General features: G+C 36.4%; 1 protein-coding gene across 1 annotated transcript; it reads left to right on the top strand.

The window, feature by feature from the left end:
• Window positions 1–1,738: 1,738 nt before the first annotated feature.
• Window positions 1,739–26,291, top strand: LOC117995643 (katanin p80 WD40 repeat-containing subunit B1-like). Its single transcript, XM_069508976.1, has 12 exons — window positions 1,739–1,870; window positions 2,884–3,014; window positions 9,014–9,347; window positions 10,913–11,111; window positions 13,622–13,772; window positions 14,381–14,555; window positions 16,051–16,152; window positions 16,760–16,821; window positions 17,511–17,642; window positions 20,601–20,713; window positions 20,796–20,870; window positions 22,870–26,291. Exons 1-12 carry the CDS (start codon window positions 1,822–1,824, stop codon window positions 23,126–23,128), a joined length of 1,782 nt encoding a protein of 593 aa, XP_069365077.1. The 5' UTR covers window positions 1,739–1,821; the 3' UTR covers window positions 23,129–26,291.

Genomic DNA, 26,291 nt, shown 5'->3' with positions numbered 1-26,291 from the left:
AGCTATCTAGACCAGCGTGAGCAATGTGTTGAAATTCAGCAAACTCAAAATACACACTATAGTAGGTTTTCGTGCCCTTTTAAAAGTCAAAATCCATACGGTGTACCTCAGGGTAGTGTCCTGGGTCCACTACTATTCTTGTTATATATTAATGATTTACCGGATCAACTCGACCACAAATGCATTTTATATGCTGATGATACTACAATCACAGTGAAATGTAAAGATAAAAATCTGCTTGAGAGCGAAATTAATAACGCATTAAAGAGAACTGGGGAATGGTTAGACGCCAACAATTTATCAGTTAATATAAAAAAAACTAAATTTGTGCAATTTTTAACATATAACAGTACTGGTTCAAATCTACACATTGAATTAAATAACTTCCCAATAGAAGAAGTTGATACAGTACCTTTCCTTGGCCTCCTGTTAGATAAATATTGCAACTGGAAAGACAATGTGGAAAAATTGTGCGGAAAGCTTGACCGATTTGCTTACGTTCTGAGACGACTTAGTCGAACATCTAACATAAAGACTGCTCTACTTGCCTATCATGGGTATGTGTCGTCTATATTGCAATATGGCTTGATTCTGTGGGGTAATTCCGTCCATGCAAATAAGGTATTTATTAGGCAGAAAGCATGTATTCGAGCTTTGTCTGGAGCATTTCTTAGATAGCTGTAGACCATTATTCAGGAAACATAAGATTCTCCCACTACCAAGTTTATATATTTTCCAAATGGTTATATTTGCAAAAAACACAGTGACATATTCCCTGTCCATAACAATAACGCGAACTTAAGAACTTACCGAAAAAATAAAATTTGCATACCTTCACAAAAACTAACGGTATACTCAAAGAGTGCGTACTGTATGGCAATCGCATTATTCAATAAATTACCTGACGATCTAAGAGAGAAGCCTTTGACAGTGTTTAAAAATAGACTTTACAAAATATTAATACATAAGAATTACTACGACATTAAGGACTATGTAACGGATAAGGATATTTTAAGTTATTAAGAATAATTAATTTGGACTTCTATTATGTTGAAATTTTATTCATTACTAATATTTTGTTTTGATTGTACCTATGAAGTCTATGTATAACTTGTATTTTAAATCCTGCTTATTTTTATGTTTTTAATTTAAGGTAATAATATTCAAACACCAGTTACGGTAAAATGTATAAGGCTCATCAAACATTGTTTCAACCTATTGTACCTGCATTTTATTGAATAAATAATTCATTCATTCATTCATTCATTCAGTCCTAATCTACCGTCAAGGTAATATGCCCATTACCTTGACCGTGTCACCGTAATACAAAAATCACGTTAAAAATTCATAATATACTGCGTAATACGAGTACGAATCTCAGCCACGTTAGCATATTTCGTAATGGCAACATTTCTCTTGCTCTCGGTTTAAGCATCAAATCTCAGCGATCTATTTTCGTCCTTATTCAAGTAATTAGGAAGGAATGAAATGTAAAATTAATGAGATTTAACAAAATATTAATATGAATAAATCCGTTTATGAAAAAGATATTGCTATGCTAGGAGAGTCAGATTCAGAATAATATTAATAATTGATTAAAAAGCAAATTCGTGACTTTTTTCTTTTAAAAATGACACGGTATTCTTTTAGCTAATCCACCGTAATTAAATCTAGAAACACCGTAATTTTAACCCTTCAACACGGTAATTCTCGATTTACATATGGAAACACTGGTCCGAAGAGATTTCTTCGAAGACGACATAGCATGTTCTCCATTTTTATTTCTGGTCGGTGTTCTCCATTTTTGAGCCAAAAGCGAAAATGTACAGCCCAAATGTTTTTTCTTCGATATCAAGATCATGGAAATCACGTATGTACCTATAATGAAACTGCATTTTTATCGATACTTAAGATCTTTTAACTTTTCACAGTTTTCACGGGATATTTAGGTACTTAAAACCACGTGGATGAAGCCGTGGACATCATTTATTTGATACAGAGATAGCTTGCGTTCTGGAGATGGGCAAAGGCTACTTTTCCTAGAAAATATAAGAGTTCTCACAGGATTTTTAGAGATATCTGAGTCCACACAGAAAAAGTTGTGGGCATCATTTAGTTATCTATATTTCTTTATTAAAATACTAGCTGATCCCCGCGGCTTCGCCCGCGTAGATTTAGGTTTTTAAAGATCCCGTATAGCCTATGTCACTCAGGAATAATGTAGCTTTCTACTGATGAAAGAATTTTTAAAATCGGTTCAGTAGTTCTAAAGATTACCCCCTACAAACAAACTTAACGACATTACCTCTTTATATAATAAATATTAATTTCGCCATAACTTCAAAACCAAACGTCCAATTTTAATCATTCAAAGACCAAATATTATCTCCATAAACTGTTCTTAGTGATGAAATCATTTATTTTGATAAGGATTAATAGCATGAGTAAAATAAACGCGTTTAAATGTAGTCCAAAAAAATTCAAGATTTTTAAATAATAAAATGGTTGCTGTGCCTCACTCGACATAGATGGGTATAGTGTGTCGCGGACTTTTTTGTAGATATTTATAAGATCTACAATTAATTAGAACATTTTATGGTTCTATCTTTTATAGTTTAGGCAGCGTACGCAAAATAAGTAACTTTTCTGGTTGATTTTTTACACCTTGTGTCCGAAAAACCCAAATATCTTACGGAACCCTATTTTTTTCCAAAATAAAATATAGCCTATGTTACTCGTGGATAATGTAGCTTTCGAATGGTGAAAGAATTTTTAAAATCGGTCCAGTAGTTTTTGAGCCTATTCAGTACAAACAAACAAACAAACAAACAAACAAAGTTTTCCTCTTTATAATATTAGTGTAGATAAATGGTAACGTTGCAGACGAATTTGAAGGACACAAGGCAAATGTCAATTGCCTGGCCATGGGGCGTAAATCAAACCAAATGATGGCTACTGGAGGTGATGATAGAAAAGTTAACCTATGGGCTATTGGACGTCAAGATTGTCTTATGGTATGTATGTACATAGGGTTGCCAGGTTTTTAAACCGAAAAGGCGGACAGACCAGCCAGTTTAGTCGGACATTTAGGTAAAAAGGCCTGTGAGAACCTTAATTTTTTAAGTCTTAGTAGGTATATCACTTCATACCTATATCATTTACCTTTAAATCTTTTTAAATTCTAATTAAAAAACAACAAAATTAAATAAATCAGTCTTCTTTTTTGAATAGTTAGATTTACTATTGCAATTTGTAATGGAATACAAAATTAAACGAAACTCAAATGAATGAACCAGTCTTATTTTATTAATCATCATTCTTTACTTACTATTATTGTAAAATGTAAAAAATTGACAAATTAAAGCCTAATAAAAACTAATTTGGCCACACATGCAACCAAAAAGCCTGACTGTGTTGTGACTGTTTATCCTGATGCCTGGCAACGCTATATGTACACTATGTTAATTTCAGGTATTGGTAGGGTCATGACTTTTTTGCACTTACTAATTACCAATTTCAATTCAATTCAAATTTCTTTATTGCCAATATGGGTAAACAGTGGAGATGTTACAAAAACAAAAAGGTACAGCCAAATTCTGCCTATTAGCATGCAATATGTTATGATATACCTAACAACGTGTACATAGTATTTATACCTAAAAGTATCAATAATAGAAAGGCTTTTCATTTCCACACACTTTAAAAAATTAAAAATCAATACCACCTGTCGTTGTGCGCACACAGCTGCATAGTGACTCCGAGCCAGCGTTGTACTCACCTACCGACAAAAATGTTAACTCACGCATGAACCCGAAACGCAAGTAGGAAATATAAATAAAAATAGGAAGGAAATATGCAAAACTATTGAATATTTATCACAGGAATATGATGTTTTTAAAAATAGATTGGACAGGTTTGAGACCGAACGAAAAGAACAGTTATTGTATATTTCTACTCTTGAGAATAAAATCGAAAATCTAGAAAGAAGGTCTGTGTACTCATGTGTTGAACTTCGTAATATTTCGAAATCAAAACAAAACGAGACCAAGGAAGACTTAAAGGATATCCTATTAATGTTGGGTTCTAAACTTTCCTTAAATATACAACCCTCGGATATAAAGGATATTTATAGATCGTACTCTAAATCAGAGACGCAAAAGCCGATTGTTGTAGAATTCACAAGTGTTCTCACGAAGGAAAATCTCTTAGCGAATTTCAAAAAATTTAATAATATGAACACTGGGCGGAGATTCAATACCACGAATATAAACATTCCAGGGCCCCCACGACCAATATACCTATCTGAGCTGTTAACCAGAAAGAGTAAAAGAATTTTTTTTCTTATCTCGAGATTTTGCAAAAGATTTTCTTTCTGTTGGACCTCTCGTGGGCATATATACTTACGCAGAAAAGAGGGTGCCCCGCAAATTCGTGTAGACTCGGAGGAAGACCTAACAAAATTAAAGACAGGCCCTGTATGACTAGTAACTTGTAATTTAGATGCATTTCGATGTAAAAATACTGCAATGCTAAACTGGACTTACGATTTTTGCTTAAGTTTTATTTTCATATTATCTTTGTTTTGTACTACACTATATCCATTTTTTTACAGTATCAGAGTAATTTTTCTATACACACATACACACAAAATACACAAACTGACACACTTTTATATTAACTATTTTATATATGCATTTGTTTCTAAACTAACATCCACCTACAGCGACGTTATAAACTTGCCAATTTTTACCTACCTACATTGTCATAACTTTTACGGAATTATCATAATGCCATGTCCACACTTACTAATAAAATATAATATTATAATTTCGAGACCTACAATTATGAGAGATTATTGTTCGTTTAACCTAAATACATATAGTCTAGAGCTAGGCTTTTCTAGCTCGTCTTTCATTACAATATGTTCATCTAGTAATTTATTAGTTCATTCTGGATTTTGACTGGAGAGAGATAAATACTGATCTTCAAAACTTAGGTAACATGACTTCATATCAGTGTGAAGCCGAATTGTGTAGAAATTATATCCCAAACACTAAAAAATCCTTAAAAATTTTACAAATGAATATTCGCAGTGTAAACTCAAATTTCGACGGCCTCCAAGTCCTATTAAAACGAATAAATTTACAATTAGACATTATTGTTTTAACAGAGTGTTGGCTTAAGAATGTAAATCAGATACCTACTTTAACTGGCTATACTCAGCACTGCTCAAGAGACGTAATAAATCGAAGTGACGGTGTCATTATATATATTAAGAACGAACTTAAATACACTATATCACACCCAAATTTAGCAGATGCGAGCTCGATAATGTGTAATTTAAATGATAAATTATTTCTCATTGCTATTTATCGATCTCCCTCTTTTAAACAAATAGACAATTTTCTAAACAGTTTTGCTACGGTTCTTCATGATCTGAGACATAAATCTCTTGTTGTAGTGGGTGACATAAATATTAATATTACTGAATCAAGTAGTGATAATCGTTCCCATGAGTATCTTAATTTTATTAGTAGTTATGGTCTCTTTCCAACTCATTTTTTCCCAACTCATGATAAAAACTGCATCGACCATATATTATTAAAAACACAATTCAAAAATACTACACTAGTTTTGGATGCATCGGTTACTGATTACTCGCCAACAATTGTGTGTCTTGATATGAAAATCCCCAGGCAATACGTCTCAAAAAATCGACACATTATTGATTATATAGGCGTCAAAAAGAGCATCGATGAATATAATTTTAACAAAATAGCTGACATGCAAGATCCGAACTGTGCTGCAAATTTATTGGTTGATACTCTGAGTAGCATTATTAAGACAAACACAAAAATAGTTCATACATCACGGAAAAAAGCAGTAATAAAGCCCTGGATTACTCCTGGACTTTTAAAATGTATTAAACATCGGGACCGTTTGCACAAACAACATAAGACTTCACCTGATAATGAAATCTTAAAAATAACGTATTATCGATACAAAATTTTTTGTAATAATCTTTTAAAACGACTAAAGAGAGACTATGAAAAGCTAGAATTTGAAAAAACTAAGAACAATTCAAAAGGTACTTGGCAGGTTATTAAGAAAGTTGCAAATATTACTTCTACACCGTCTCCTCCAAATGAACTACTACAACTTCAAATTGATCCAAAAACTTCTCTCAATTCTGTAAACAGATATTTTGTAGATGTGGGAAATAGTTTAGCGACACAAATACTCTCAAAACCGAACTTTTCCCAAATTGACAACACGGATGATTACCTTTCCCCTGTTAACTCTTTTGGGATCTTACCAGTAGATCAAAAAGAAATAGAAACAATTATAATGAGTCTTAAATTAAATAGTGCAGTTGGATATGATGGTATTCCAACTAAGGTTTTAAAATTAAGTTGTTCTACCTTAGCTCCAATTATCACTAAAATTTGTAATATCTCTTGGTCAAAAGGTATCTTTCCGAACTGTTTCAAGAAGGCATTAGTTACACCAGTACATAAAAATGGCGATAGAAGCAGTGTCAACAATTATAGACCTATATCTATGCTTACAGCACTTTCAAAGATATTTGAGAAGGCCTTAAATAAAAGATTAATCAACTACTTAGAAAATCAAAATATCTTATCTCCAAATCAATATGGTTTCAGGAAAAATAAATCTACGGAAGATGCTGCTCTTGACCTTACTGAAAGCATTACTAGATCACTAGACCGGAGATTAAAATGCATTGGTGTATTTCTGGATTTGTCCAAAGCCTTTGACAATGTTTTTATCCCCATACTACTGGGAAAATTAGATAAAATAGGAATCAGGGGAATAGCACTGGACATTTTCAAAGACTACTTGACAAACCGTACGCAGCAAGTTAAGGTAAATGAATACCTTAGCGACGACATGCCACTTTCCTATGGTGTTCCTCAGCGAAGCATTTTGGGCCCCACGCTATTCCTTATCTACATAAACAATCTCTGTCGCCTGTCTATTCCGAACTGCAAAATTATAACTTATGCAGATGATACCGTTTTATTAATTACAGGCAATACGTGGGAAAAAGCATTCGAAAATGCCGAGATTGCCTTAAAAAAAGTATCAGTTTGGTTGGCGTCTAATTTGCTTAGCTTAAATATTAATAAAACTAAATTCCTCACTTTTTCACCCTCAGCTACCTCTCAACCTTCCGCCGATAAATGCGTACTGAAAGCGCATACATGCAATTCTTTTGTTAAGAACTCATTTTGTTCATGCCCTGTTGTAGAATATGCTACTAATATAAAATATCTTGGACTACTTATAGATAATACTTTGTCTTGGAAATTGCACATAGCTAATTTGACATCAAAAATAAGGAAATTGATATATATATTTAAAAATCTTAGGTCGTCAGCAAATAACTGTACTATCTTTATGGTATATTCTGCAATAGTAAAATCGCTACTCATGTATTGCATATCGGTCTGGGGAGGTAGCAATAAAACATTGCTGTTACAGCTAGAGAGAGCACAAAGAGCTTTTTTAAAAGTTATGACTAACAGACCTTTTAGATTCCCAACAATAGATCTATATAGAGATTGCAAGGTTCTTACGGTTCGCCAGCTCTATTTACTACAAATTATAATACGTAAACATAATTCCCTAAATTTCGATACTAACCTAGAAAAGAGAAGAATGGATCTAATATTTAAAACGGGTAGACATAAAAGTAAACTTGCAGGGAGACAATACTATATCATTAGTAGTAGAATTTATAATGAAATTAATAAAGCCTTAAATATTTATCCCTTAAATAAAAACGAATGCAAAAAAAAAGTTAAAGAATGGTTGCTTACACGAACATATTCGGAGACTGAAAAGCTGTTGGAAATTTTAATATAATATATTATATCAAATATATATTACAATATATTATTAAAATATACATTATTATTTACAAAATTAATATATAATACACACACCCACACCCACCCACCCACCCACCCACCCACACACACACACACACACACACACACACACACACACACACACACACACACACACACACACACACACACACACACACACACACACAAACACACACTTACACTCACTAATAGTTATAGTTCTAATAATTATAGTAAACATGTTAAATTTTATAATATCTACCTTACATGCAGATTCCTTTTCTTTTGTATATAAAATGAGCCATCAATTTTAAGGAGAGTGCTGTCGCCTAAAACACAGGTGTATACCTAGCTTAGGGACAGTTGATTTTTCTGTATACCTACCTACTTAACAAATTGGTTTTGTTATCATGTATTTTATGTATTAGTTCTCGTAAGTAAGTATGTTTAAGTGTACCTATGTTTGATCAATAAATAAATAAATAAAAAAAAAAAAACATGGAGCATCCATATCTTCTCTATAATATAAAAATGAATCACCAAATGTGTTGGTCATCGCAAATCTCGAGAACCGCTGAACCAATTTCGCTAATTCTTTTTTTATAAATTTCCTTGAAGTATGAGGAAGGTTCTTACGGAGAGAAAATTTTAATTCAACCTCCCCCTCAATTTTCTAACCTCCACCCGAGCGAAGCCGGGGCGGTAATAAGTCATCAATAATTAGTATTTAAAGGAGAATATTGAGTACGAAACAAAACAGACATCAAAAGTGGAAAAAAGTATGTCAACATGCTGTCATTAAAATTATTAATAGTTATAGTACTTAGATTAGTAATTGTTTACAACAAACACTTTATCCGCCAAATTATCATTCTTTGAAATTTAAGAAGTCATTAAGCGAGTAAAAACAATGAAATAATAACTACTCGTGTAGCTTCCGTTTAAATTTGTGTCATTTCTTTCATGGCCGTTGGTAGATTATTGAATATTTGAATCGCCATACAAAATGCATTTTGTCTATATAAAGTTAGTTATTCTAGCCCTGTCAATTTAGAGGTCGTGTACAACTGTACCTAATCGACACCATTATATTTTTATACATAACATTAATATTCCAGAGTTTGAGTGGCCATAAAACACCCGTGAAAAGTGTTTGTTTTGGACCTTCTGAAAACTTGGTCTGTGCCGGCTCTCAGACAGGCGCCTTGAAAATATGGGATTTGGAAGCTGCTAAACATTTGAGAACGTTCCCTGCACATAAAGGGGCTATAAATTGTATTGATTTTCATCCTTATGAAGATTATGTGACCACAGGCTCACTAGATAGTACTATTAAACTGTGGGACACAAGAAAGCGAGACTGTGTCGTTACTTATTCGAGCCATCGCCTTGCCGTTAACAGCCTTAATTTTAGCCCCGACGGACTGTGGATAGCATCAGCATGTGAAGAAGGTAAATTATTTAACTAAACAGCTATTGCTAATACAACTTCTTGCTCAATCTAGACATAAATTATCCTGGCTGACTGACTGATCCGTCATTGCACAGCCTAAACTGCTAGGGTCAGAAAGGGCTTTGAAGATTTTCGCCTACCTAGTACTTTTTAGGGTTCCGTACCTCAAAAGGAAAAACGGAACCCTTATAGGATCACTTTGTTGTCTGTCTGTCTGTCTGTCCGTCTGTCTGTCAAGAAACCTATAGGGTACTTCCCGTTGACCTAGAATCAAGAAATTTGGCAGGTAGGTACATCTTATAGCTGACATTTGGGGAAAAATCTGAAAACCGTGAATTTAGGGTTAGATCACACAAATAATTAAAATGTGGTCATGAACTACGAATTGAGATAACTATATCAAGTGGGGTATCATATGAAAGGTCTTCACCTGTACATTCTAAAACAGATTTTTATTTATTTTTATGCATTATAGTTTTTGAATTATCGTGCAAAATGTTGATAAAATACGACTGTAGTACGGAACCCTCATTGCGCGAGCCTGACTCGCACTTGGCCGGTTTTTTTCCATATTAGCATGAACAGCCACACATAAATCCTATATTAATCGATAGCTGGCATCAATACAAACAAGTATTGTACGAGACAAAATCTTCCAGTGTAAAGTTACCGATATGCATATAAGCTATCAAAGTTATACTGGTGGTGTCTTCGCTCTGGGCTGGTTTCCGCACTTAAACGTTTCCGTCTGTTGTGCGTCTGTTGTTTCACTGGTGGTGTCATCACTACATCTAGCCATTAGTACAACTCTGATAGCTTATAACTTGGTAACTTGACACTTTGGAAGAAATTGATTTTATTGATGCCGTGGAATAAAACAGGTTTCATGTGTAGCCGCTATTTTGAAAAAGGTGGACTACCAGGTAGGCCAGAACTTACGGGGGTGACATAGTCAGCTATGACTCAACACCGTAGGCCAGGCTCCATACTGAAACATTCAAACCCCTTCATTTTGATAACAGGTTTATTTCATTTAAGTTTGTGTTTATTATGTACTATATTGAATTTTTTTTAAACAATGCTGGTTTAAGAAAATATTAAGTAGGTAGGTACAATAAAAATATTCCTGACATAAGGCAAAGTGAAAAATTTTCATATACATATGTTCTATGTATGTAGTACTAGGCTTCATTAAATAAAATAAAAATAAATAACTCAAGTATCCATATAAGCTGTGATAGCCTAGCTAGTGGTTAGGACGTCCGCCTTCTAATCGGAGGTCGGGGGTTCGATCCCGGGCACGCACCTCTAACTTTTCAGAGTTATGTGCGTTTTTATTAATTAAATATCACTTGCTTTAACGGTGAAGGAAAACATCGTGAGGAAACCTGAATGACTGAGAGTTCTCCATAATGTTCTCCAAGGGTTGTGATGTCTACCAATCCGCACATGGCCAGCGTGGTAGACTATGACCAAAATCCTTCTCATTCTGAGAGGAGACCCATGCTCTGTAGTGAGCCGGCGATGGGTTGATCATGATGATGATGATGATTATATTTTTTAGGTTTAGTGAAAGTTTGGGATATACGAGTGGGAAAGGTATTACAAGAGTTTGCTGAGCACACGTCGGCAGTCACTTGTGTCAAGTTCCACTTTCTCGATTTCCTCCTGGCCAGCTGCGGCACAGATAATACTGTCAACTTCTGGGACATGGAGAATTTTCAATTAGTAACCAAATTTCAAAAAGAAAATACTTGCATAAGGTAAGCACTGTATAATAATAATAAATCTTTATTTGTTCCAATTACAATTTTACTTAAAATTACCCTCGACTCCCAAACTAGGCTAACCTGTGTCATGGTTAGTCTCTTCCCAGCCCCCCTAGCATGGGCAGGAGACAAAAATTTTATCCCCCAATTATATCCACTGACGAGGGATAAAATTTACTTGTCCACCTCTCAAAGCACGGCAACAGGGGAGAGGAGAAGTTTATCCCTAATTCGGGGACAATTTTATCCTCGACATTAGACGTGGGTTTAAGTTTATTCTCATAGAACTTAAAAAATCAAAACATGTCTCGCGGTACCTGTTGGGTTTAGGTTATGTTTGGGTTGTGTTTGTGTTATGTTTGGGTTGTGTTTGGGTTATGTTTGGAATATGGTTGGGAACCCCAACATAAACCCAACATAGGTCCCAAATACCAATTACCATTAACCCAATAAAGGTAAAGGAAAAGATCCAAAAACCGAAAAGTCCCCCGTTTATTCACTGTGGATAATTATATCCACCCGTGAGCCCATGCTCGGAGAGTGGATAAAGCTGTCGGAGGGGATAAAGATTTTATCCTTTCCCCGGGGAGAAAATTATATCCCCGCCCATGCTAACCCTGCAGATGTGCAATGACAGTGATTATTTATTATTTTTACTTCAGAGTGTGTATGAGCGCGCGCGTTTCGGTGTATGGGTTTGTGTATGTGTGTGTGTTTGTATGTGTGTGTGTGTGTGTATATTCCTAATATAAGTAGGTATTAACGAATTAGCTTTTCAGTAGCTTCATAATTTACACTTATTTTAGGCATCGGTGGCTTAACCTAATTTTGGTTGTAATTTTTGTGAAACAATAAATCATTTATTTATTTAATTTAGGTTACTTAACATGTTCTTCAGTTTATTACTAAGTCCGTATATAATGCGTATGCATAATTTTAAGTTTATTATTAATGGTTTACATGGTAAATGGTATCACAATGCTGTGTTTGTAAAAATGCTACTTGTTACAAATATGGAGCTGGCTCAAACGTACATTTTTGTCTGACCATGTCCGAATAGTTTAAATGAGTAGGTATGAGCCGGTTTTTACATTAATTTATAACTATAGCTGATCTGCCCGGCTTTGCTCGAGGATATACATACATAATATTAGAGTAAAAAAGAGTCGATAATACAACTAGATGTGCCTAAATTTTGTCAGTGTTTTATTAAAAATGTAAACATTGATTTTCCAGGGCCAAAAGTAATCTGTCCATTTTTAAGCTATCTCTGTACCAACTACCGAGTAGTTAGGGCCCGCCACTTCTTCCATATGCATTTATGTTTTTTAATAATTCTAAATATTTTAGTATTCTCTCTCTCTCTTCCACACACAAACACACACGCACTCGCAGACACACATACACTCACACATACACACACACATGCATATGTTGTGAATCACCTACTAGGTATTTTTACTAGTTAATTGACTTTTATATTTTCATATAAACAAAAAAAAAAAATTATTATATTGTAAAGCTTTGCTTAAATTATTTGGTCTCTTCAAACGTACCTACCGTTATAAATTTATAATTAATAACTATTTAAGTAATCTGTAAAACAAAATTGTAATCCTATTTGGCCTTATTTTCAGTCTGTTATTATGTAAAATTATATTGTATGTATCGCTGTTGATTGCAAATATACGAATAAAAAAAAATAGAAAAGAAAAACTTAATTCTCTTTGATTTTCTGTGTTCGTAAGTAGCCTATGTAAGGCCCCGGTATGCAAGCTATCTCTGCAGCTTTCATCAAAATTAGTTAAACGGATAGGCCGTGAAAAGTTAGCAGATAGACAAACAGACACACTTTTGCATGTATGAATTATTGCAGAGCATTATACTTTTTTGGTTTCTAAATTTTATATGTTTCGAAAATATTCCGTGGTTCTTAATTTGTACACAGTAATGTTTATATTGTAGCTGTGATAGCCCAGTGCTTAAGACGTTCGCCTCTTAATTAGAGGTCGGGGGTTCGATCCCGGGCACGCACCTAACTTTTCGGAATTATGTGCGTTTTAGATAATGAAATATCACTTGCTTTAACGGTGAAAGAAAACATCGTGACTCGTGAGGAAACCTGCATGCCTGAAAGTTCTCCATGACGATTTCAAAGGCGTATGAAGTCTGCCAATCTGCAAGACTGCATGTAGGTAGATTATGGCCAAAAACCTCATTCTAAGAGGAGACCTTATTATAAATGCGAAAGTGTGTTTGTTGGTTTGTCCTTCAATCACGTCGCAACGGTGCAACGGATTGACGTGATTTTTTGCATGGGTATGGGATAAAGACCTGGAGAGTGACGTAGGCTACTTTTTATCCCGGAAAATCAAAGAGTTCCCACGGGATTTTTAAAAACCTAAATTCGCGCGGACGAAGTCGCGAGCATCAGCTAATCCTCTATAATGAGTCGGCCAAGGGTTGATAATAAATGTTTATGTTTATCTATTTATTTATTTTAGACACATAGCGTTCAGTGATGACGGTGAAAGCTTGTTTGGGTGTGCAAACGACGGATTACACGTGATCGGATGGGAGCCCGCGCGGGTGCTCGACACTATCAGTGGCGACTGGGGGCAGATACGTGACATCGCTGTTTCACAGATACAACTTGTGAGTGTGCCTACCATTCAATTATAATGCTATATGATAGGGACGATGACTACTAACCAAATCAGCGACTTTTCATCAGACGTCAAAACGCTTGCTCAGGAAGGGAGCTTGTATACTTAGTAGTCGAATTAGCGACTTTTTATCAGACGTCAAAACGCTCGCGTTGTAAGGGAGCTTGTATGAATTACACAGATGTAACGACATAAACGTTTGACGTAGTTTTACGAACTTTTTACCTTTAAAACGGTTAGCAAACTTAAAACTAACAGTGGACGTGGATTTTACGAATGCTGGAAGACTCTCTTTTTAATAATTTCTTTTTGACATATGCATCATTTGTCTGTTTGGGGCTTTGTTGAAAAACTGATATGTCACAGTAACTGGCTCTGATGGAAAGTTGATAATCGAGACTCACACCACTGGGATCAATGAGAAACCAGAGCGTGCTCCTTAGAAGCCTCATAGATGGCGCTAATCATGCCCTTCGGATTTTAGAAAGAGAAAATTATTATCACTAAGAAATAAGCAATTTATTTCATTTCAGAAAAAAAAACTTTTTATTAAAAATATGTAGTTAAAGAAGTTAAAAATTGTAATTTTTATTGCAGATCGCAGGATCTTTTCATTCAGTTTTCATAGAATTATCAGTGGTTGATCTCAGTAAAGTACACCCTTTCGGCGGCCCGCCCCCCGAGCTGCCTGCTGCCGTGCGAGACCTCGCGCGGCCGTTCCAAAGAACAAGTTTACGTAATAGCTTCTCCAAAAAGAAGCGACCAATAGTAGGTAAGTCCCTACGAATATTATGATTTATGATTTATTTATTCATTTGCTTTCATGGTTACATGAAGCCCCGTTAGGGCATTGCAAAGTTAGGTACATTAGCAATACATACATGCTAAATATATAATTATTATACAATTACATGCAAACTACGTGTTACATTATTTTATAATAGATTTTATCATGTAATTATATAGGGCATTCATTTTGAATCGAAATTGTTTTTATTTATTGATCGCACTAATTAATTAAGTTTGTTATAATGTCAATTAGTTTCTTCTTTGTTAATAATTTAGTAATATTAAGTAGGTACAAGTATGTTAATATAAAATAGTTTCGATTATCAGTAAGAATGTCATATTAAACTTAAATTAACAGGTTATGGTAAGTACAACATAGTCTGAAGCATGGATTTAGAAGTAATAATTCTTATAACTTACATAAGTATTAGTAGGTATTTAAAAATTCTTTGGTCTAAAGTCTAAACATACAAATAGGATATGCAAATATAGTGTCGGTCGTGCAATTGAGGTCATGTATTAAATAGGTAGGTATGGTTAGTTTTGCAGTAATTCGTCTATCTCATAGAAACTATTCTGTATGAGCCATTGTTTGAGTTTACGCTTAAAGGTCCAATCGTTATTTTCGTCTGTAATATATTTAGGAATTTTGTTATATATGTGAGTTGTTCTGTATAACGGGCCGTGACTAGAGATTTGTAATTTATAGGTGGGGTATACTAGTTTATTTTGCAAACGTGTGCTTCTTCCGTGTTTCTTTGTGTTTTCGGTAGTTTTGTATAAACTGTTATGCTTTCTGACAAACATAGCCGTCTCCATTATATATATTGAGGGTACGGTTAGAATTTTTTTGTTTAGGAAGTGCGGTCTACAGCTTTCGCGTGGTTTTATGTTGACTAGGATACGGATACATTTTTTCTGCAGGATGAAGATATCCTGTGCGTTGGTACTCTCCCCCCAGAGGATTATCCCATATCGGATCCAAGAATATGCGTATGCATAGTACGCGGAAAGAGCAGTTTCGTAATTTGTATTTGCTTTCAGTATGCTGAGAGCATATACAAATCGCGAAAGCTTAACGCTTAGGTTATATATAAATGCGAATGGGTGTTCGTTTGTGCTTCAATCACCCTGCAGGGAGCAACGGATCGGCGTGATTTTCTTGCATGGATATAGTTGAAGACCTGGAGAATGACATAGGCTACTTTTCATCCCGGAAAATTAAAGAGTTTCCACACAATTTTGAAACCTATATCCACGCGGATGAAGTCGCGGGCATCGGCGGGGTGATTACGTATCTCGCGACATGCTTGCGTCAGGCGTAAATCTCGCGATCATTGCTGCAAAAATACGACAGTAGGACGGAAGTCTCGGTGCTCGAGTCGGACTCGTACTTGGCCGGTTTTTTTTCACGAAGTTAATATACCTACTTAAGCTTTTAAATATTTGAAAAGTATAACAATGATGATGATCAACAGTGATGCGCCGACCGACGCCCCTGGACAAGGAGTCCAAGGAGTCCAAGGAGTCCAAGGAGTCCATGTCAGACTCGGAGGCGGTCGAGGAGTCTGGTGCAGCAGGTATGTTGCGCCCGTCCAAAGCATGTGAGTCAACGTGCATGTTAACCTTGTATAGTAATAGTGTCCGACCGAAGTTCCAATTCTGGTCGAAGCCGAAGCCGCTTTATCGGCTATCGCCACTATGTTTAGCCGAAGCCGGAGGTAAGAACTTCAGTTTAAAATTGACTTCAAGTGAATAAAATAATAGTTTCTTTTTAGTTTGACTTTTGTCTTGTTGAACTTGTCATAAATAAATAAGAATACGTCCAGTGGGGAGGCGGGGGTCAGTGTCCCCACGCGTCAGTTTTGGTCTTTCAATTCCTGCGCTTAACCTTCGGCTTCGGTCTAAACCTGAGCCCAGTTTGGCCATTTTAATTTTTTATAATTTTATGTACTCAGTGACACTGGCGCCATTAAATCAAATCTAATAATGTATTATCAAGTAATAATACGTCCAGTGGGGTTGGGGTTGAGTAGTTACGAGCGGGCATAAGAACAGACATACATACAGGGTCAAAACATAACCCTCTTTTTGGGCTTCGCTGCAATCTGGTACAAAATAATGCCGTTGTTGAAGCCAATATACCTACTCAAGTTTTTAAATATTTGAAAAGTATAACAATTTCAGTGATGCGCCGACCGACGCCTCCGGACAAGAAGACGGCCGAGGCGTCCACTTCGGGCACGAAGGTAGGTTGTCCCAGCGAGATAGCTGCGTACTTTACTTCCAAAAACTTCGTTTATTAACAGTACCTTCATTATATATTATCTATGAAACCATTTTGTTTGTTGCTAATATTAAAAATATGTTTACAGAACTTGATAACAAAAGACAAAAACATAAATTAAAATTCCCATCACATAAAACCGCTCTTATCAATAATAGTTTTAATGTTATGGCAGTCAAAATTCTAAACAAACTACCTTTGGAAATAAGAGAACTTGTAAATATAAATAAAATAGAAAGCCTTAAAAAGAAGTTATTCGAATATTTAATTAAAAATATTTTTTATAGTGTTGACCAATATCTAAGATGTAATTTTTTCCTTTAGGGTATATTGATGGTTACCTTTTGACATATTTTGTATTAAATACTATCTTGTTTTTTATTCTTTTGTGACTAAGTATTTAATTTGGCTAATTTTATCGAAACTATGTACACGTTTTTAGGTATATCATAACATATTCTAACTCTATTCTGTTAAAATAGTTTAATTATAATTTTAAGTAATCTCTTTTGGCCTTCTGTTATACCTAGATTTAAATTTAAATAATATTGCATGCTAATAGGCAGTATTTGGCTACCTTTTTGTTTTTGTAATATCTCCACTGTTTACCCAGATTCGCAATAAAGAAATTTGTATTTGTATAAACGTCAGTGTGGGTCCACGGCGGGAGGCAGCGGGCGCGGCGCCGGCGCTGAGCCCAGCGAGTCGGAGGCGCTGGACGACATAACGCGCGACCACGATTCCGTCATGGCCGTGTTCCGCGCCCGCGACAGCGCCCTGCAGGTACCACACACACCCTGCACACACCACTCAATACTAGCTTTATTTTTTATCCTTTTTATAATAGTGTTTTTACCTACACTTCAAGGAAATTACCAAATAATTTTAGATACATATCAAAAATTGGGTGACCGATCAATTCACAAAAAACAAATAACAAAGTTTCATTCCACAAACAAATTCTGGCAAAATTATGAATCATTTTATCATCGTTATCAAATTTTTGGTTCTACAAATAATTCACTTGATAAAACAAATTACTGGACAAATAGTCATTTCATAAAATACCATTTGACTGGGTTCATTTCTTTGTCGTGTTAATTAGTAAAACAAGAAATAGCATATTATTATTTTTAATAAAATGCTCTTCTCGCATAAATTAAGTTTATGATATTATAGGATGAGGAAAACAGGCACAGAGAACTTAGGAGAACGTAACGTAACAAGAGAGAGAGGATTCTTCGTGGTTATTTCTTTTTAAACTTTCTTTCTTTCTTTCTTTTTTCTTTTTTTGACGACCTCCCTGGCGCAGTGGTGAGCGCTGTGGTCTTAATAGTGGGAGGTCCCGGGTTCGATTCCTGGCAGGGGTTTGGAATTTTATCATTTCTAAATTTCTGGTCTGGTCTGGTGGGAGGCTTCGGCCGTGGCTAGTTACCACCCTACCGGCAAAGCCGTGCCGCCAAGCAATTTAGCGTTCCGGTACGATGCCGTGTAGAAACCAAAGGGGTATGGGTTTAATAAAAACTGCCATACCCCTTCCAGGTTAGCCTGCTATCATCTTAGACTGCATCATCACTTACCACCAGGTGAGATTGCAGTCAAGGGCTAACTTGTATCTGAATTTAAAAAAAAAAACCACCCAGAAAAAGGAGCCCCGCGAAGCGTGGCTCCGTCGACCTGCCCTCCATTGCAGTGGGGAATTCTCTTCCATCCCCTCCACTCACTCCCCCATAAATGAAAATACAGTCTCAGAGAAGTTATGATGCAAGAGCGAGCGAAGCTAGCTCTGAGGGTCTAACATGCGCCCCGCGAGAAAATTTTGTCTACGCATTATCTCGTGTTTTTTCATACAAATAAGACGAGTAAATGCGTAGACAAAATTTTCTCGTGGTGCGCATGTTAGGCGTGCTGGACTCGGGGCACCCCGACTCGGATGGGTTAGGTTAGACGGGGACCCACCCAAAAAAAGAAGCCCCGCGAACCTAGAAGATGCAGGTTCGATTCCTGCCAGTTACCCAATTTTTGATATGTATTTAAAATTATTCAATACAAGCTTGACCCTCATATCTCTTGTAATAATTATGTTTTAACTGAGTGGGTATGATACAAAACTAATAATATAGTGTCAGTTCCCATCAAGTGCTCGTTTGATTCACAACAATATCCACAGCACTACCCAGTACTCGGACAGAGTGGGACGCCCTCACCCCGCAGGCTGATTTTTTTGACATTTTCGATGGGCAAAGGGCCGCTAGAAAATATGTCAGTAATAATAATTTTGTCGCGATCCACTTATGACATCCGCCTCACCCTCCACGATTTTCACTCTTTTACACAAAACGTTTCATACTAATTTAAACAGCTAAATCAAAATATAGTAAGAGGGGGCCGGGGGGCAAACTATGCGTTGCGGTGCGGCGCAGGAGCGGTGTCGCTGCGTCGTCTTACATAGAAATATCTGCACCGGACTTGCAACCTCCGAGACGAGGCGGGAGGGTGTGACGGGGTAGGCCGTCACAGGTAGTGAGGAGAGTGAAGAAAAGACCAGGGTCGTGAATCAATTGCCTTTAATCAACTCCTCCACCGCACTACACCGCAGAATTGAGCTAGTAAACGAGGGACTGGCCTGACGCGAGTAGCTAGGGTCCTTCCGGCACGCTCAGGTCCAGGCACGGAGGTCCTCGGGGTAGGTCCTCAGGGTAGGAGGGTCACGGCAGCAGGCACGCACACCACACCAGAAGCAGGAATCCGGAAGCTCCGACGGAGACGCCCCCGCGGACTCAGGTTCCGGGGAAGCTTCTATAGTGAACTTCAGTCCGTAGAATTCCTATCCGTGAACCTGGAACCCCAGAGCGTTGGCGTCAGGATAGCCCAACGATCTCGTGCGCAATAGCTCTGCAGCCTAGCGACTCCAGCACTACAGCGCACTGAGAACAGCTTATAGTGATAGGAAAGTTGGAACTCACCCTTTACGGGTTCCGATAGGAGCACAACAAAAAAAAACTTTAAGTAGGTAACTTCGAAAAGATCGCCCGCAGCACGCTATGAGTACACGCACCGCTGGCCGCAGGTCCGCGCGTCGAATGATCCAGAAACCGTCGCACGCGCCCTCCGTAGTTTGGCGGCGCGGCAGAGCAACTTCGCTAAGACCAGTTTTTGATTTAGGGATCAGCGAACGCGCGCGTATCGATTTTATGTATGCAGTAAACCGTCGTCGCCCGGCGTTAGATGCTTGCGGGTTCCGCTAGCTCATATTAATTCTTAGTTTTGTATGAGACAACGTTACAAGGGGTAAATGCGTTGTGAAGTCGGAGCGGCACCGCTCAGTTGTTTATGCGTCACAAGGAAGGACACTGTCCAACGCTGCTATACGGCGCCGCTGCGACATAACAACGTCGCGGCGCCGCACCGCTCGTGTGCCCGCTGATACGGTGAAATCTTTGCGGTGCGGTGCCGCAACGCATCGTGTACCCCCAGTCTAAAAGAGCAGATCGTACCGCAATTTCGCCGTCATCACTCCTCCTGCTCATCGAAATTACAGCCTTTTTAAAATTCTAGTCAGATTAACATTTGCTCTGAGTAGATTTTTATCAATACCTTTTATTTTTTAATACAAAATATTTTTAATTTACTATGTTGATTAAAATATAGATGAAAGCATTAAAGCGATGTTCGATTTATATAAAAATAAATAATTATACATATTATGTGCCTACTTTTGAAGTAAATTTTGTGTTTCAGATTTTCAATTCATTGAGGATTAAAAACGGTTTAAAATCTGCTTTAGAACATGTGGTCGCTTTGGAGGGCATATCTGTGATCGTAGACATACTAAATGTGATGGCACATAAACCGTAAGATTATTGCTCATATTACAAATGATTTATGTAAATGCATAGTTTACTTTTGGACAAAAAAAAATTTATTTTGTTTCAGAGAATTATGGAACTTAGATATATGCCTTCTAGTGTTGCCTAAATTATATGAACTGTTTCACAGTGAATATGAAACGTAAGTTATTTATTTTATTTCCTACATGCTAGTGTCCTGTGTGAGTTGCAGCGCCTCTCGGCTCTTTTGAACGACTTGTGGGCCACCTATTGTAAGTATGTTGATGGTACTGCCAGAACTGCAAAGAATGAAACTATAAAGTTTCCTGCCAAAAGTGCCAACAACAAATCTATAAATTTTAAATCAATCGGATAAACGATACGCCGACATAATATAGATAACGAACATATAGACAGACAAGTACTATTTTTTATAGACCTAGATGTAGTTTAGTTTACGAATATCATTCAAGAAAGTGATTTGAATGGCTTAAATGAGAATTATATAAATCTGCATAAAAAGTAAATAAGTTTTTTTTTTTTTTTTATTCAGATACAAGTTAGCCCTTGACTGCAATCTCACCTGGTGGTAAGTGATGATGCAGTCTAAGATGATAGCGGGCTAACCTGGAAGGGGTATGGCAGTTTTTATTAAACCCATACCCCTTTGGTTTCTACACGGCATCGTACCGGAACGCTAAATCGCTTGGCGGCACGGCTTTGCCGGTAGGGTGGTAACTAGCCACGGCCGAAGCCTCCCACCAGACCAGACCAGATATTTAGAAATTATAAAATTCCAAACCCCTGCCAGGAATCGAACCCGGGACCTCCCCCTATTAAGACCACAGCGCTCACCACTGCGCCAGGGAGGTCGTCGAGCTGCCTTGCAAGTCTGAAAGTAGGGGTAGTTTAGAAAAACAGAAATTGGATTCACGACAAGCCGTGCTGTCTATGCGGGTGTGTGAGGGCGATTGGGATATGTATGCCACCCACTTTTCTTTTTAAAATATGAATTGCTCCCCCTTTTCAATCAACCATGCTGTTGAAAAAATTCACTCGGTTCCTCAAATACAAATTTAAACTCAAATCTAATACGAGCTACGAAGGCATCTGTGCCCAGTTGCACCTATTACCACTGGCCACTCGGAGATATATAACTGATATTTCCTATCTAATCAATATTTAATAATAATAATAATATTTTTTTTATTTAAAATTGTTAAGTTTTAGTATCGCAGTTAATCAACAAACTTTAATATGTGTTAAATTAACAGGTTAATAAATAAATTGGTCACCTCTACTGGGCATGTAGATAGCTTTGATAGTTCTAATAATCAATTTTGCAAATAACTCCGTTGACTGTGCGCCGGTGCTTGAGAAGTTACACTTTAAAGTCCCTAGCAATACTCATCCTCGTCGCTTATTTTCGATGTTTCACACACCGCATACGTATATCTATTTTCGTAGAAATTCGTTTATGCTTAGATCTGCCTCATCGTTTAATAAAATTTGTAAAAATGACAAAAATTTGAACCTATTTCGCATCACTGCTACCACTATTCGGAAAGCTCTGGCTAATGAATTCTTTAACGCTCATACTTTAGTTAAATAATTAAATTAATTAATTTATTAAATTAAATAATTTGTTGGCCAGATCTCGTTTTTTACTATTTTTCCCTGAATTCTCTCTCCCCCAGTCGAGTTTTTTTTGTTTTTCTTATGTTTATTCTATCTGTGAAAACTTGTCATTAGCTTCAATCTTTTTCTGTTTTTACCTATTCATTTCACCATTTTACCATTTCGTTTTTTCATATTAGCTATAAGTTTTCTTGTTAAATAAAAATAAATAAAAAATAATAAGTAAATAGTGTCACAAAAATGAGCTCTGAAACGGCGCAGTGGGTGATTTTATAGATTTAATTATTTATTTATTTATTTATAGATATATTTGGTAAAGTCGGGTACTATAGCAGGGTTTCAATGCTGGGTCATGATCAGTCACAAAAGTATCCTAGTTTTCGAGTTACTTCCGTACTCAGAGTCGCTAATCGTTACTTAAGATTGAGTTAAAACGAGACAGATTTATGTGAGAGATATATCTCTGTCTCGTTTTAACTAAACTTAAGTAACGATTAAGCGAATCTGAGTACGGCTGTTAGTCTATTTATTCTTTTGCACAGGTACCTGCAATGTGGTTGCAGTGCATTAACGCTAATAGTGTGCAACTTTTCGTCGATCGTTTGCGCTAACGTGAAGAACGCTTCGGAGGGCACCATCGGCGTGGACATTCAGCACGAAGAGCGGTACACTAAGTGTCTGCAAATCCACAGCATGCTGCTCGACATACGCGGCGTGCTCCCCGAGCGACAGACGCTGGAGGGCCAGCTCGGCGCCGCCTTTCGCGACCTGCACGCGCTCTTGAAGAAGGCACTCGACTGACCAAATCCACCAATCAGGGACATTGTGGCTGATTCTCTAAACTAAAATGGCACGTTTAATCTATTGCTATACCTTTCATAATGTTGCTTGCGAAAAAAGGTAGCACTAGATTTAGACCTGTTAATTTAGTTTAGTTTAGTTTAGAGATTGTGTACGAGAGAATCGGCCCCATCGTGCTTTTAAATAAAAATTAACTGATCACTAGTAAAAAATTCTTAGAAGGGAAGATCAAAATCAATAATTATTATCATCAACAACATAAGATAGATAGATTTAGATATTACAGATAGATTTTATATTCTAGATAATTAGATTTTATATTCATAGCACCCGTATACAAATTATAAGATGCCATATTTATAATTTATCCCTTGCTTTAACGGTAAAGAAAATCGTCGTGAGGAAACCTGCATGCCCGAGTTCTCCATAATGTTCTCAAAGGTGTGTGAAGTTTGGCAACCCGCACTCGTCCAGTGTGGTCAACGATCAATCCACACTTGGCCGGTAGACTATGGCCAAACCCCTTCTCACTCCGAGAGGAGACCCGAACTCTGTCGTGAGCCGGGCGGCAATGGGTTGATCATCATGATGATGATGACAAACCAGTTGATATTTTATATAAATAAAATTTAAACGTAGAGGCCTGCAGTTATACTATCAGTATTGTCACGCGATACACCATATCCTGCATCGAGGTACTATTGACGATATTGACAATGTATCTGGATGTTTTTGAAATCCTGCGATTCAAGAATTTATAATTTAAATGTTAAACTATGGCAATGTACAAAAGACAATCTAGTCAATATTATTAAAAAAAAATTGGATTACTAGAGGTTGCCCGCGACTACTGCGTGGATTTAGGTTTTTAAATACCGTGGGACCTCTATAATTTTCCGGGATAAAAAGTTCCCACGGGATTGTTAAAAACCTAAATCCACGCGGCCGAAGTCGCGGGCGTCAGCTAGTGATTATATAACATTATTTATGAAATTAATTTATCGAATGTGTGATAGTGGTAGTGATTAATTTTTTTAAATTAAAACATAAATGTCATGCAAAAGTTAAAATATACAAATCCATTAGATCTAGTCGAGTTTAAGTACCTGCGTAAAGATTGTGATAAAGTAATATTAATGTGCTACATAGATTACTTAAGTAAAACAGTAAATCGCCCAATCAGGAGTCCCACAGGGTTCCAACTTTCGTCCTCTCTTTTTTAACATTTAGCAGATAATATGACTGATAAGGACTGTGATAATAATAGATGTAACAATTTAGAGTCACTATTTATTTATTAATAATAATTTATATAATGCTATTGTCAACATTATGCAGTCAGGTGCTAAACGCTTATTAAAACGATGTTGTCTTATAAGCCCAAACAGGTCACAGGTTGCAATTTTCATGTTCAGGAAAGCCATAGTAAGAATAAGCTGTACTTTGAATCGTGGGTGTTGGCTGGTAAGCTATCTACTAGTATTGTATATGATAATTTGATAAACGTTGGTCAAAGAAATAAAGTCATTAAATTAAATATTTTTGATATGCACCGTAAACAGAAAAAAATTGTCAAGTTTTGGAAACAAACTAAGACATTTAATTATAAACAAAGCAAACCAGTAACAGTGGATGGCTTAACAGTGCCACCTACAGATAGTCAATAATATGTTCGCAGAACGGTTTAAAATCCAACCGTTACACGTGGATCCTAAGTTACTCGTAAAAGGCAACAATTATGTCAATGCATTACCCAACTTAGACAAGGTAAAACAATTTACGACTGAAGACTACACCATGCTAAGAACAGAAAATAATACCAGTGACCTGTTACATCTGAAATGAGTTTTTTAACCATTTCAGTTAGTTTACAATGTACCTAACTTTTATTTTATTGTCATTTTTTTAGATGTGTAGGTATATTGGGTTTTTTATGCCAGAAAATAAAAAAAACTATTATTATTATTATAGACTATGTAAATGGTGTAAGTTCCTAAATGTTGACAAATGTGTTCACATTAAATTCACGCCAAAAAAGAATAAGATATTATCAGAACGAACGTGGATATCCATGATGCCCCGCAATCTTGCAACGTCAGTACCCGTAGTATAAGATTTTACGTCTCACCAAACGTTGCTAAAATTCGAGAATCGAAACACAATAACATCAAAGTAAAATGGACCTAAAGAGCCTTGAATTGAAGTCAAAAATTCAATGCCACTGATTTTAATTTCGCAAGGTTTCCGCTTGGAGCGCTGGCTGTAGATGTGTAGACAAACTTGAGCTTTAAAACAAGGCACTTAAGATCCAGTTTACTATAACGCAGAAATGTTTCGACTCTCGAATTCTAGCAACGTTTGGTGTGACGTAAAATCTTATACTGCGGGTACAGATGCTCGCGATCGTAACGACGCGACGAACGCGCACAATTTTGCGCGTTGGTCGTGTTGGTTGTATAGAACTTGTATTATGAAATCAATGTTTAGTTTGATTAACGAAGGAATGCTATTCGTTTTCTCATAAGTCAACACAATTGGGTATTTTCCTACTTTTGAATTTGATAAATATTATTACTTTACTATAAACTAGGATAAAAATAATGACGTACGCTGAATAAAATATTAAAATCCAACAAAGATTTACAAAGTTACAGGCATTTTAATTTTAGAGTGGGAGGGTCTTCGATCCCTTTCTCGCGAAACGAAAATTTGTATGAAACCGCACGAAGCTACTAAGGCATTAGTAAGGAGCGACGTCAACATTCTATATCGCTATCTCTGTCTAATCAGAAATATTTAAATGCTTATAACTTTTTTGTTATTTGATCGATTAAATTAGTTTTTTCAGTTTACGTCATTATTTTTATCCTAGTTTATAATAAAGTAATAAAAAAATTGTAGTCAATTACCCAATTATAACATTCTTAATTGTTTTGCATTGAATTGAAGATATCCGAAGCCCGAACTCTCGCTGATCCAACTCTACGTGATCGCAGGCGCCCATTCGCAACCTAGCGACCCTAGGCATGTGCCTAAATTGCCTTAGGGATAATCCGCCTCTGTTAGTAGGTCCAATTATCGGCGATAGACTTCTTTCATATATGTTAGTGTATAACTGTGCATGCATGTATTTTATGAAAATAAATCTTTCCATTCGTAAATA

The sequence above is a fragment of the Maniola hyperantus genome, chromosome Z, assembly GCF_902806685.2.
Source record: "Maniola hyperantus chromosome Z, iAphHyp1.2, whole genome shotgun sequence".
NCBI lineage: Eukaryota > Metazoa > Arthropoda > Insecta > Lepidoptera > Nymphalidae > Maniola > Maniola hyperantus.
Note: the sequence above shows the minus strand (reverse complement) of the source record. Positions and strands in the feature narration are given on the sequence as shown.

Excerpts from the sequence above, each read along its gene's own strand:
- LOC117995643 (XM_069508976.1), top strand. The coding sequence starts at position 1,822 with ATGTACAGCCCAAATGTTTTTTCTTCGATATCAAGATCATGGAAATCA. Across the intron at positions 3,015-9,013 it reads GACGTCAAGATTGTCTTATG|AGTTTGAGTGGCCATAAAAC; the intron begins GTATGTATGTAC and ends TTAATATTCCAG. Across the intron at positions 16,822-17,510 it reads CGTCCACTTCGGGCACGAAG|TGTGGGTCCACGGCGGGAGG; the intron begins GTAGGTTGTCCC and ends TATAAACGTCAG.